This window comes from Aulonocara stuartgranti (assembly GCF_965226115.1).
Source record: "Aulonocara stuartgranti genome assembly, chromosome: 1".
Lineage (NCBI taxonomy): Eukaryota > Metazoa > Chordata > Actinopteri > Cichliformes > Cichlidae > Aulonocara > Aulonocara stuartgranti.
In genome coordinates, this window is record NC_138939.1 from 15,457,554 (window position 1) to 15,471,488 (window position 13,935).

General features: G+C 44.4%; 1 protein-coding gene across 2 annotated transcripts; it reads right to left on the reverse strand.

The window, feature by feature from the left end:
- Positions 1–750: 750 nt before the first annotated feature.
- On the reverse strand, positions 751–9,113 carry dldh (dihydrolipoamide dehydrogenase). 2 transcript variants are annotated; one of them, XR_014277029.1, is made up of 13 exons: positions 8,617–9,113; positions 8,174–8,467; positions 7,334–7,394; positions 6,330–6,587; positions 4,766–4,826; positions 4,531–4,661; positions 4,253–4,422; positions 3,948–4,164; positions 3,665–3,841; positions 2,863–3,568; positions 2,475–2,730; positions 935–2,387; positions 880–897 (listed from the first exon to the last, which is right to left on the reverse strand). XR_014277029.1 is itself a non-coding variant. In XM_082535044.1 (12 exons), exons 1-12 carry the CDS (start codon positions 8,668–8,670, stop codon positions 2,382–2,384), a joined length of 2,391 nt encoding a protein of 796 aa, XP_082391170.1. In that variant the 5' UTR covers positions 8,671–9,113; the 3' UTR covers positions 751–2,381. The 2 variants fall into 2 exon arrangements, 1 of the variants encoding a protein (XP_082391170.1); XM_082535044.1 differs by having other exon boundaries at positions 751–2,387.
- Positions 9,114–13,935: the final 4,822 nt, after the last annotated feature.

Here is a 13,935-nt window from a genome sequence, read left to right on the forward strand (position 1 = left end):
AAACACACACGGAGTAGTGCAGGCAGGGGCAACTGGGACTAAATCCAGACTGGTGGTTTCTCTCTTCAGCTATAAATACCCCTGTGCTTAAAACAAGATCACACACACACACACACACACACACACACACACACCAATAGTCCTGGACTCTGAGGAGCATAGAAAAAAAAACATTAATTCAGAAACACAGAAAGATGCAGACTAAAGTAAATACACACATGCACATATGCAATCCCTCTCTCTTTCATTCATGCACACACACACACACACACACACGCACATATTACAATACACACAAGGAGATGGGTCTGGCCTCAGAGGAGGCTAGCTAAGCGTTCTATGATTATGGGGTGTGTCTTTGTCTCATTTAGTGGTTCCACAAGGAGACAGTCTTCTGCTGTGTCAGACAAACACACACATACACACTCTCTCTCTCTCTCTCTCTCTCTCTCTCTGTCTCTCACACACACACACACACACACACACACACACACACGCAAAACACTTATAGTATCACTAAGTGACATCAAATCCCTCAGCTTCAATTTTCCAGATTACTTTTTTTAAAATAACCTACAAATGTAAGAACGGGCGAGTATTCATGCTTTGCTAATTTACACAGCTTTTAAGAGCATGTTGCATACTTTTCATAATCCCTTGTTAAGCAGAAAGGGAAAAACAAGCATTCAACACCAGATGTGCCATATTTCATTCCTTTTTTTTTTTTATTTTGGAAAAATATTGCGCCTTTTTTCCAGTATTAAAAATGACAGGCTCTGTACATCAGATTTTCTCTTAAATACAACACAGTCACAGTGGTCTCAAGTGCCTAACACATACATGCATACATACTTACATACATTATCTGCCAGATTAAAAAAAAAAAAAAAAATCCAACTTAAATTATAACAGGATTAATTAAAAAAAAAAACACAATGAAATGGAGCACAAATAATTACATAATTAAATTAAAAGAATACAGCTTTCTTTAGATAACAAATAAAATAAAAACAAATGATCTCAACCAATGGCAGGCAGGGTGATGGTGTCCTTGAACTGGCTAACAGTGGAAGAGTGAAGGGAGTGGAAGTGAGCAGTGCATTCAATGACACAGGCGTGAACTCTCCTACATGCACACACAAACACACATACAACCACACACTCGTGCTGTCTCACACACATGCACGCTCACGTCTATAGTGCAATGAGGTCTTGGCAGTTGAGACGAGTCCTTTAAAGTTCAGCCTACTTGGAAAAATCAACAGCATCACTAGAGGTCAGGAAGAAAAAGACCAAACTGTCAATTTGAGCTGCTGATGCAATTTCACAAAATTCTGGAAATGTTCTGGAAAGGGATGTGCAGCAAATTCAAACAGAAATCATACACGAACTGATAACTAAACTTCAAATATGTTTGTTTTGAGTTCTTTCATCTGGATTTTTTCTTCTTGGTTCGTCCTCTAATGCCAAAAGTGTTTCCTAAGTTGCTCTGCCCAAAACATTTCCCTGTGTGTCACAACTTTCAGGGGTCAGAGGCCAGTATGGCCCAACAGAATCCATGTTGGATCGATCTGCAGTCACTACTGGAGTCTTTAGTTCTTTAGTTTGTGCTGAGAACCAGCTCAGCATTGTTTCTGTCAGTGCTGCAGAGGAAAAGCTGTTGAGCTGCTACAGAAGTAGTCCCACAGTTTTATTTGTGTCAAGAAAGCTCAGACTGTGATTTATATTTAATGAATAGATTGTAGCAGTTTAATGTTTCTACAACTCTGCTCTCTGCTCTGCAGCACTGCACAGAACTCGAACTACTCATTATCCATGACAGATTTTACACTGCATTGTAAAACACAGCACATAACAGTACTACAACAGTACTTTAAAAATTCTCTGTACTCCAAAGGTACTTCACTGTTCATTCAATCAGTACCCCATGGTACTACAATATCAACTGTTGACATACAAGTCCATATTCCACTGATTGGAGTTCATCCTGTTACAAGCAGTAAATCATCTTGAACTGCAGAAGACGTCTTCATCAGTTTGCCAACAGTCTTCACTGGACTAGACAAGTACTCAGCCAGCGCTGTTTCTGTACAAAGTCTGTACAAGCGCTCGCATTGCCTCCTGGTACTCCGTCCGTAGTGTTGAGTCAACATTAGACCTACATCCATCCAAGAAATATCCAGAATTCACCCGTAGTACTACCGTAGTACTACCGTAGTACTAAGTCCTTGCCAAGTGGGCTCATCAGCACCTTGGCTCAAAGTCCTCTGGTAAATCCGAGGGAACAGCAGCAAACAGCAGGAGTAAAACCTCCTGGAGACAAGCTGAGCTCTACTGCTCAGGGCTGGTGTATGTGGACCACCACCTGGTTTTCACTGGTATCATACCTGTAATACAGAAGGGACAAAGTCAGTCTTTGGAACTGCAGTTTTTGTGTGTGTTATGGGCGTTTGGGTCTATTTTTGCGTACTCACCTCTGTGGCAATGATGCATTCATCTTTCTGGTCTGATATGACGTAAACAGACTGGTATTTGGTGTCACTGGTGCACTGGTACCTGCTGTCACTGGGATCGTTGTATTCAACATCACTGGTTGACTGGAATTTAACGTCGCTGGTCGACTGATATTTAAGATCGCTCGCTGCGTGACAGTTCAAATCGGTGGATGAGTGATATTTTGCTTCACTGCAGCTCGGTGACTCGGCCACAGGGTTCTTTTCTGATGCATCACTGTGGGATAAAAGAGGACAGAGAAATTCTGAAATGCTGTTCTTCATGCAACAAATGCTTTCACAGTGATTAAGGGGACATCTGCATGAAATAATTCCAACCGTTAAGAATGTATTTTGATTGGTTGTGTACCTGTTTTTCCTCTTCCTGTATCTTTCCTCTGTATCTGACTCATCCAGCATTTCACATTTGGCCTCTGGCTCTTGGTGACCCTCCTCTTTACATGGTGGCAACTCCTCAGGTTGAAGCTCATGGACCAGGTTGTACTCCACGCTAGGGTACCGAGATTTAAAGCCATTCTTCTCTGTTCCGTTGAGCCCACCGATTCCACTCAGACCTCCAAGAGATCCAGTGAGATCCGAATGATAATCTGCCTTCTTGTTGGTGTTTTTAACTGATGTTGTCATCAGAACTCCCAGTTCCTTGTCGCTGCGGAGACAGTTGTTGGTGGTTGTCAAGTTGTTCATGGTCTCGTGGCTGTCACTGTGGACACTGTCACTGTGATGACTGTGCCGCTCCTGCAGTTTTACCCGAATGTAGACCACCAGCACAGAGCATCCGATCAAGATCACAAGAACCAGGAAGACGCCGGCACACACGGCCGCCCAAGGGAATCCTCCATTGTCATCCTCCTCATCATTAGGATTTTCACTTCCAGAGTATATTCGATCGGGTCGATCCACAATCTCTGGTAAGAGGAACTGACAGTTGTGACCGCCATAGCCGGGCACACAGGCACACATATAGCGGCTGCCTCGCTCATGACAGGTGGCTCCATTGTGGCAGGGGTTGTGTTTGCATCGGGAGACAGGGGAGCTGCAGTTTTTGCCAGTATAGCCTGTGAAAATGGTATGGTTTAAGAATCTGAGAAAATGACACTAAGCTGCATAAAAATTCATGTAAACATCAACAAATTTGTCAAAAGTTGTCATACCTGGGGGGCAACTACAGGTGTAGCCACTTCCTGTTTCCTGGCATGTCCCACCATTCTGACAAGGGAAGGAGAGACAATATCCAGAGACGCTACTCCCGCTTTCCTCACAGTTAGGACCTGAAAACCCTTCAGAACACTGACAGAGGTAGGAGTTCACCAGATCCACACATTCTGCACCTGCAGAGGGGAGAGGGATTAAGAGAAAGACCAGTGATTAGTCTCTGGATGTTTTAACCCTGGGTTCAATTGTAGGTTTAGGTGAAGTTAAAATCAGTAAATGTACCATTTAAACAGGGGTTGGACGAGCAGTGGTCAATTTTCTTCTCGCAGTTGAAGCCAGCATATCCTGTCGGGCACTGACAGAAGTAGCCACCTTCCGGATTGTCGACACAATGTCCGCTGTTGAAGCAAGGCCCGTCTGCACAGGTGTTGGCGCTTAACTCACAGTTGTTACCATAAAAACCAGGTGGGCATGTGCACTTATATCCATTGTCATTGTCCTATATTGGAAAGAATGTAAACAGTCACACACAGGTTTCTTGTTTCCACATCATCTCTCTTTCTGTCTTCCTCTCCTGTGATACTCACAGTGCAGCTGCCTCCGTTGCGACATGGACTTCCGGAACATTCACTGACTTGGATCTCACAGCTGGCGCCTGTGTATCCAGGTAGGCAGGAACAAGTGTAGCTGCCCTGGCCAGTGTTAGTGCAGGTGGCTCCGTTAAGACAGGGTTTGTGGTGTGTACAGTAGTTCAGATCTGGAAACACGAACAATAACAAACCGTTACAAAAAATACACTTTAAACCTAAAGCAAAGAGGGTCCAAGCGGGAATCAAGCATGTAGTAAATGTGTCAGTAAACTCACCCTGGTTGCAGAAAAGCCCACCCCAGCCCTCCTGGCAGTTACACTGCCAAGGCTGTTGGCAGGTGCCATGGAGGCAGCCAGGGTAACGGATGCAGTCATCACAGTAACGCCCACTAAAGCCCACACGACACCTGTGAACACGACAGTTATTTAACACTAATAGTAACAGAAGAAAATATATTGAAACGCTGTCATATTAATTTATGGAAACTTAAAAATGCTTTTCTGGACTTACTTGCACTCTCCTGGTTTATCACAGAAACCGTGTTCCTCATCACATCCAGGAAGGCAGATTGCTAAAGAGAGTAAACATGCACGGTTAGGTAACCCACTGGAAATGAGGCGTGTTTGCACTCCATCAATCTTCCAATCACTTTAATTCCTTTTCAAGTCACTGACAGCTTGTCTGACAGTCCATCTGGTTGGCCCTCAGGCCTTCTTATCTATTTGGTGGAGTCATTCATCTTGTCTGGTGCCATGTTTGTCTGCCGAATACGTTCACCTGCTCAGGCATGTTTCTAGAGTATTTTTATTCTCTATTATTAAGAGGCTTAATCCACCAGTCTTTATGGTTAAATGTCTTCTGGAGGTCTTCTTAGCACTTATAATGCAAAAGAGTAAAATTTGGAGGGTAATTGGTGTCACTGGGTCACTCTTGTGAACAGGCTGACATTTGCTGGTTTCTTCATTGCTTCAAAAGTTGTTGAAAATGCTACCGTTTTGGCCTTAATACCCACACAAGGAGCTACGTCAGTTTTGGTCACCAAACGAGGGGGATGCAGCCAACAAGCCCTCTCTTTTAACATGGTTGTTCTCCCATACAAAAGCCTCCCACACAAAGCCTCCTTTCTCCCCTTGACTGTGGGTCAGAAGTCCTTTTTCTCACCCTCAGCCCCTCTCTTTCCATATCCCTCCCTCTTCTTTCTGATCCTCCTTTTTCCTCGTTTACTCTCCCATCCACCTATCCCCTCCTCTCATCTTCCTCTCCTATCCTTTCCCTTCTTCTGCTCATCCTGTCTCTCCTCACTCCCCCCCCCCTCCTCCTCCTCCCCCAAGGGCCAGCTGGTCTGTGTGGAACTAACCACCAGACAGCTGCTCCATTGTCTCCTCTCACCGAGCAGCTGCCCCCTCCACAACAATACACAACCGTGCTCGGCCAATCAACAGCCTGAACCACAACAATACAGGACCCCCACTTGGCCAATCGGGGAGGAGGTTTTGGGCGAGGAGGCCCCAGTGGTCTAATGGAAGGCACGCGGCGTGTGAATTACTGAGGAGCCACTGCGGCTCATTAGAATGGAGGCCTCTGGTGCTATGGGATAACTAACTGACGCCTGTTGCACACGGGCCCCGCATTATGAGGTGAAAAAAAAAGTCCCCAAACAATACAGAGAGGCAAATGACTGTTGGGAAAATTAACTTTGAAAAGTAGTTTATAAACTGTAGAAACTTAAAACCCCTTAAAGCTTATGTGTTTTTCATTTTAAAAGTTAAAGAACTGTTTTTTTTAAGATGGCAGTAATTCCAGACTAAGCCGGAACTAGTGTTAACACGTCTCACTTGTGAGGCAGTATTTTGGAATCAGGCACTTTGTGTAAACATCACCGCTTGCTGCTAATGATTGTGCCACTCCTTCAGCTTATCTAAGCAGCTGCCATTGGACTGAAATTTTAACTACTGCATTACCACTAACCTGAAGGTGTTTGTGCTTGCCAACTATATCTCTCAGTTATGGATATTCCTCACATTGCTCCATACAGACCTACTGACATTGTTTGATTAAAACCAAAACCACTCACGTTCAGTGCAGTATTGTCCCTTCCAGCCAGAGTTGCATATAATCTCTCCACGCTCGCCGCAAGTGAAGTGTCCAAAAGCATCATCTCGCGGGCGGCAGAAAACAGAGCAGCCTTCGCCGTAGTAGTACTCATCACACAGGAAGCGGTAAGAGTATCGCAGCTCAGTCTTGCCAGCTGTCTGCACATCACTGAACCACTCTTCTCCCACACTGAGGTGACGCTGAGTGGCGATCCTGCTGATCAGACGCTCTGGGTTGTCTGAAAAAGTAAATCACACAGCTTGTTGTGAGTCACATGTTGTTGTGAAGCATGGCTTTTCTGCAGAGCGTAGGACAGGGTAGGACCCTTTCATTCACATGAAGCTGTCAGTTATATTCCTTTCTTTACTAAAGATTTCAGGTCTTGCGGAAGCATGTGTGCTTACGCTCCTGCAGAATGACAGCCACACATGTTTTTGAAAATGAGTCTGTCATGCAGTGAAAAATAAAAGGCCAAGGGGTGAAATCTGCTGTCTGGCTTGCAACAATGCTTTTCTTGTGAACTGTTTTTTCCAGATAGAGACAGATTACACCATAAAACCTCAGTGCAATGATAAGATGATGGCTTAAAGATGACAACAGTAAATCTCACCACAGAAACAAATCTGAGAATGCCTATTATCAAGAGACAAGTGAACCCACACAGGAAATTGTGCCATTATATGCAAAAACACAAATTTTATGCAAGAACATGGCTATGTAATCAAAAACACACTGGACGTTTGCCTCACTGAGATGTAGTATTAGCTGATTCCCCACACTACAATCAGCAGATGTTTAGAAATGGTTAACCCTTATTTACTTTTCAAGGGAAGGTGTGTGCCTCAAAAAGTTGGATCTTAATTCTTATAAAAATGGCTGAAAAGAAAAAAAGATGACCTGACATTTGAAAGAAAACCAGGAAAACCTATTTGCCTTCTGCTCTGTCTTTGAGATACACTACTGCCCTTTCTTGCTGTCACCCACCTGTTGTCAGGTCGTCCAGGGAGTCGGTGTGGAGAGCTTCAATGATCAGTGAAAACGTCCCCTGAGGAGAGACAGAGAGAGAATCAACAGCTGCTTAGCCTACAGGCCTCCCTCCCTTCAGAGCAGGCGGGCCATTAGCAGGCCTCCCAATAAACTTCACAGCCTAATTCTCGTGTTGATTAGGTGCCTAATAAGGCCCGGTACCTGCTCCCCTTTTCACACCCCTGCCCATATCACACTCTGACACCGCTGTAAAACCAAACGAGGCGGAATTTCACGCTGTGCTGCCAATGATGTGCCAACTCAGAGGATGTTAAATTTCCCACCACGGCTGGTCGGAGGAGAGAGACGTTTGGCGCACACACACACACACACACACACACACACACACACACACACACACACACACACACACACACACACACACACACACACACACACACACCCTCCCCTTCCCGTTTTATCCAACCAAAGAGCACAGAAATACTACAATAGCCCCTCTCACACACTGCTGACAAAGACCCTCACAAGTGTGGAGTTTGAGAGCATCTGTTGCGTTCTGCACTCTTCAAAGCTAATACATCTCAGTCTGTCAAGGCCCTTCATTACTCAAAGTTTATCGGACAGAGAATACCTCAAAACTACGACTTCAAGTTTTTTTTTCGGGGGTGGGGGTAACTGTATAATTACCAACAGTGAAAATTGACGCATTGGGCCCGAAAAAACAAACAAACAAACAAAAACAGTAAATGCACAAAACTGAGCTCTAGACTGCAGCTTATCATTATTTCCACAATATTATTAATAATATTACCGATTATATGTCCTGCTTTTACTTACTGGCCATGTGAAACCGAAGGAAAAGCGGATCGGGTTGGTGAAGCTGTCCGCGTTGGTCTCCGGGACCTGGAAGGAGTTGGAGCCGAGGACGGGAGTCACAGTCCCCCCATACGTGCAGGGAGGCTCTGGGGAGACGTTGGCCTGATAATGCTTCAGACAGACCCGAAAGAAAGTCTTGCACTCACACTGCTGCTGGCCCTGCAGGTGAGTGGGGCAGCAGTTGGCATTCCCAGTTATCCCCTTCTTGTTGAGGAACTCCTGCAACTTCAGCTCAAACACGCCCGAGCACAGAACCTATAACACACACGCGCGCGTAATCAATCAATCGAGAGTATTTAAGGCAGGACCCGTGAGAATCAATCTTAAGCTGTTTGTATTCAAAAATATGTGCAGAGGGTATTTCAATACCCTTTAATGTTAAAGCTTGCTTTCATCGGACCTACCTGGCAGGTGAGTACGGTGAGACTGACAGCCAGGAGCAGACACAGGCGTCCCATTGTGTTGACAGCCCCTCAAAACCAGTGAAAGCTCCACAAGTCCGTGCAGCCCGGCTCAAACACTCATGGAGAAAGTCCTGTAAAACCTTCCCAGTGTCTCGCAGTCAAGGTGAGTCTTTGACGCGCAGTGGGGGTGGGAAGAGGAAGTTGTAGTGAAACTTTTCCTTTTGGTGCGTCTGTCTTCCGCCTCTATATTTTCCAATACACTGCGAAAGTTTGTGACAGAAAGGCTGTTGCAGTGCAAAGTAATCCCCAGCAGACTGATCCACTCGAAGAAACGTGAATGAAATCCCTGATGGAAAGAGTTAATTCCAATCAGTCGGTGAAGAAGCAACTCTTGATGGGCTTGTTTGTTTTTCCACTTGATTGATCATGATATGCTGATCATAAACACAGAAAACAAATCTGCGGTCCTCTCCGTTTTCCTTGGTGTGGCAGTGCGTGTGTCTGATGGGTCTACTGCCCCGTGCAGGGTTTTATACGGGGCCAGCAGGCGAAGGGTAATAAGATGCAAATGAGCCCCTCTGCTCCTCTTCTTCCCCTCCCTCCACCACCACCACAAGTCCGCCCAGGGGCCATCACAAAGAAAGGGAAGGGGGAGGTAGGGGGTGCACACAACTTTTCTAAACCCGCCCCCCTCCTCTCTTTTTCTCAAAGGGATGGACCAAATGGCTAGTGAGCTGTTAAATGTGCAACAACCCCATGCTTCCCCCGATGCCTCCCTCTTCTAGGACGCACTGGGCCCATTTACATTCCGACAAATTATTTTACCTCTGGACAAAATCCTCCATCAAGCGATTTATACACATGGTGCAGCCAGACGCACCATGACTTCTTATATTTGAGGGGCTATGGTAAAGGTTTGGCCTGGCTCGTTCCTTGGATGGCCAGCCGGCCAGCCAGCCGTCCCAACTGCGTTACAACGACCATCTGCTCCGCTGCATTCCTATGGTGTTACCCCTGCCGTGGTTTTCACAATGCCACACCCCCAAAACAAGTCGCTCTATTCTTATTATTTTATCTTTATTTCTTGGCTTAGAGACCTACAGCCTTTCTCCCCACTTGCGCCCTCATTATAAAAACATTGCTGCTGTTTTCCTAATGTAGGCTGCACCAAGTGTGCTGTTATTTTAATACCCACGTCTTGATAAAAATGTGACTGACGAGTCTCTTCTTCAAAACAGCATTGAATATTAGAGCTGTGATACCGAGAAAGAGCTTCATTTTAACTCATTACGATTTTTCAATGAATACAATCGATTTCCTCTAATCGTTAATAGATTTTGAACCATTTTGAGTGGATAATGACCAGTTTTAGGTGCTCGAGAATATAAAAAAAATCTCCGAGAGTGCGCTCAGTGGCCTCAGGCGATCACACCAACTGTATTTGTAGGCATGCCTGTGTATTTCCCTTACTTGCAGTTTGATAGAGACAGTAAAAAAAAAAAACAAAAAAAAAAAAAACAAAACTTGGTGGTGTGTCACTCGCGTGGCTGTCATTAAGGGACTTTATGGGGGAAAGGAGGGGGAATATGAGGCGGGGGGAGGGGGGAGTCATACTAGGAGTAAAGTTTTTTTTCTCTTTGTGCTTTCAGCTGTATGGTAATTGGGACGGCAGCACCTGCTCTCCCACAATAATACAGCACCAGAGAGAGAGAGGGAGAGAGAGAACGAAGGGGAAAACATGGCCGGGTGCATAAACAATAATCTTACAATGTGTTTTATAATAAAACATCATATTAACGAAATACAGTCAGATTATATTAGATGCTGCAGACCATCACCCTATTCACGCTACAGTGTAAGTCAGAGAGTGTGCTCGCTATACACCAGGTTGGCAACACAACTCGCGCAGGGTCCACTGTCTAATTTGCATATGTGTGTATATCCGCAGAGAAATGTGGGCAAGAATGCGCACTTGTTGGCGTGATTTATTCTGAGCTTATCTCTGGCATTCCCAACTGTGCTGAGATTCTTTACCAAGTCATTAATGTCTCACGGGATTACATATATATCTAAAACAAAATTAGCAACCCTGCAGGAAAGCAGTAATTAAGCAATTGTTTTTCAATATAGATAGAAATGAAAGGCTCCAAAGATAGCTGTTGTGTAAAAAGACGATTTCCGATGTGATTTTATATCCAATATGTTTACTTACATTGATACATAGACCACAGTCATCAGGATTTACGAAGGAATTATACATAAAATAAAGAAATTACATGTTTCACAATTTTTACTCTATTTAATGTACCTATATTATTATCAGCCCAGCCCTTATTGAACTGTTATGTTGTGTTTGTTGAAAATTATGCTGCCCTCTTTGCCAGAAGTCTGTTGAAAAAGACATTTTAATGTCATTGATACTTTTTACTTAGATAAAAGAAGTTTATGTAAAAATCATTTGGCTAAAAACTGATTGCAGCTTCTACTGTACCGTACATGGTGTTACATATGAGAGATATGTTTGGCAGACTAAATACCGACTTTTACTTATCTATTTATTTTTGGACATTTCAGTTCATTCACTTTAGGTTCCGCCCGTTTTATGTAACACCACATTTTCAAAAAAAAATGAAAACCTTTAAATGAGGTTTGAGCAGCAGTCAGACTCAATGAAGAACTGTGTCCTCTTCTAATGTTTACAGACAGTAGCGCGCACTCACAAGGGCGCGCGCACTGGGAGATTTTTAAGGGGGGGGGGGGGGGGACTTAATTAAAAACTCTAATGGAAGCTACTCCGTCTGCATATCATTACTGCTTTGGTTTGCCGCGGTACACAAACAAGGCCTTCATTCACACTCCACAGATAACATATGCACAACTTTCGGCCTGTCATGTCAGGCGCGCAAGGCGCTGACGGGCTGCTGCGGGAGCGCCGCAGTGCCACCATGCACAAGTTTGATGACCCTGCTTGGTTCTCCCCTCCGGGTCAGTGTATACATGTCTGATGTGGTTGCGTGTCCGCGATATGCTCTTTACACCCCTTGAAAATGATTGAAAGGCCTTTAACCTTAAGCTTTAACGCTATTATCCCTGCCTGCCACCATCTTTCCACATACCCGTATGTGTGTTTAGCTGTAGGACGCTGCTCAGAGCTGCTCATTTCATTTAGCCAGTTGATTTCAACCCCCTTTAATAGCCTGTGATGCGTCTATGTGGCGTGGCGTAAAATCCCCCCTTCTCTAGGCCTTTTATTTACACTCATCCCGACTTTCAGAGGTCCCTGGTGCTCTCTTTCCCTCTGTGTATCAGGCCAATATACCATCAGTCATTCATCACCATGACATGGCACACATTTTCCGATTACGCCAGCAAAGCGTGACTGAAAGGCATGGTTACATGGAAAGTGACCCCCCCTCCATCGTTCACCAGCATCAAGACAACATTTTACCCTAAAACGTAATTTATGCCGAGAGCTTCTCTAATTGTGTCTTAAGGAAACAGCAGAAAGTAGAAACTCCTCCCTCTTCTGATCCCCCTTTGTGTGTGCGTGACCGTGCGTGCACGCGTGTACGTGTGGGGTTAAAAAATAGTTTAACTGGAGGTCGATTGTTTAACTGAAGTGCTTTCCTGTTGTCTGTGTGTGTGCGTGTATGTGTGTGTGTTTGTGTACGCGCGCGCGAGCAGGAGCTCCGTGACACATAGTGGAACAACAAAGGAAGAGGTCTCGCGCCCCGCCGCCCATTCATCCCTTTCTCTTGCGAAGTAATTCCCATTGATTCCTATTGAACGGCGAGTCGCGAGCCCCTCGGGGGAGAACCGTGTGATTTGTGAAGGGTCGCGAGGACAAGGCACGCCCCTCCTCGAGCCCGGCCATCTGCTCACCAAACACCACAACACCAACCAAGTACCAAATGGCTTCCTTCATCTCTGTCTCTGCGTAGTCTCTTAATTTCTCCGTTTACGTTCACTCATCTACTCCATCTCTCCGCCACCATTCCACCTCTCACTCCTTCATTTCTCTCATCTCTCTTGGGTGAGAGTAGGTGGCCTCCGTAGGTGGATCAAGGCCTACTGGATGCCAAATCACAGTGGAGGCATGCAACGGGTATGAGGTGGCCATATGGCCTGTGCGTGTGTGTGTGCGTGTGTGTGCCAAGAAATGGATGGATGGATGGCCGTCGTGGGAACCTCCACATCATCACCATCACACCGACCGTAAACATTAACGCACACATGCTGGGACTGCTGTAGGAGAGATAGATAGATTATCTCATTAACAGCAGCATTGTGATCAGGAGGCTCACCTCACCTGGGCCAGGAATATACCGACTTACACCATCTGTCAGCCTCATTGCGACACTCTGTGTAATCTGCATATACATTTATCATTTGAACCGGTTCAAACGTCAAAATGTGCCCTTCTATAGAATATACATCACATAAAAATACTGCCTGCTCCAGAGCTTGTGTTTAAGTAACAGGAAAAGTAAATGAATTAGTAAACAGAAAATAAAGCAATTGTTATCAGTTTCACACATTTCCAAAGATTACTTGGAAAACGTTTTATTTTTTAGCTTATATTTTGTAACATAATGGTTATCGTACAATGTGACAAAAATCTGACAGAAATGTGAAAGTAAAGAAAAAATACCAGTGTCTGTGGGTGTGTCTGTGTGTCAGAACATGTGCCGCTATGTAGATATGTGAAGCTCTATTCACTCCAAATTATTATTATTACTATTATTATTGTAATAATTGGATTGTTGGTTGCTTTAAATAAGACATTTGAAGACATTCTCATAATTTTAGGGAATCTTATAAAAACATTTCAGTAACACAAAAATATTTTTCATGAAATATTGATATGAAATATTCAGATTTTTTCAAACAATATCTCTTTCATTACACCGAGTGGAATTTAATTTGTCTTTTTTTGTTGCATTTTCTTGCATCGTTTTACAATAAAAATGTTTACAATCTTATGGGTGACCACAAAACGTGAGTTACAAATAAATCTACTCCAGAAATGGGACAAAGCCTACAATATCCTGCTATTTGCTGTTTGTTATGTTTGATGTAATGTTTGATTTATAAAGAGCAACCAAACAAACAAACAAACAACCCCTGCTTGCACTTTGAACAAAGTGAACACCCCCCACCAAAAAAAAAAAAAACCTCCCTCAGAGGAGGGGTTTGCCTTTAGTTTGAGAAGCACCCTCCAGCAGCAGCAGGATTAGCCAGGCCAGCTGCCCACAGAGACCATGAGCCCTGAACACTGACATCAGGCGTGACCCTAGAGTGGTGACTATCAGAGACCCT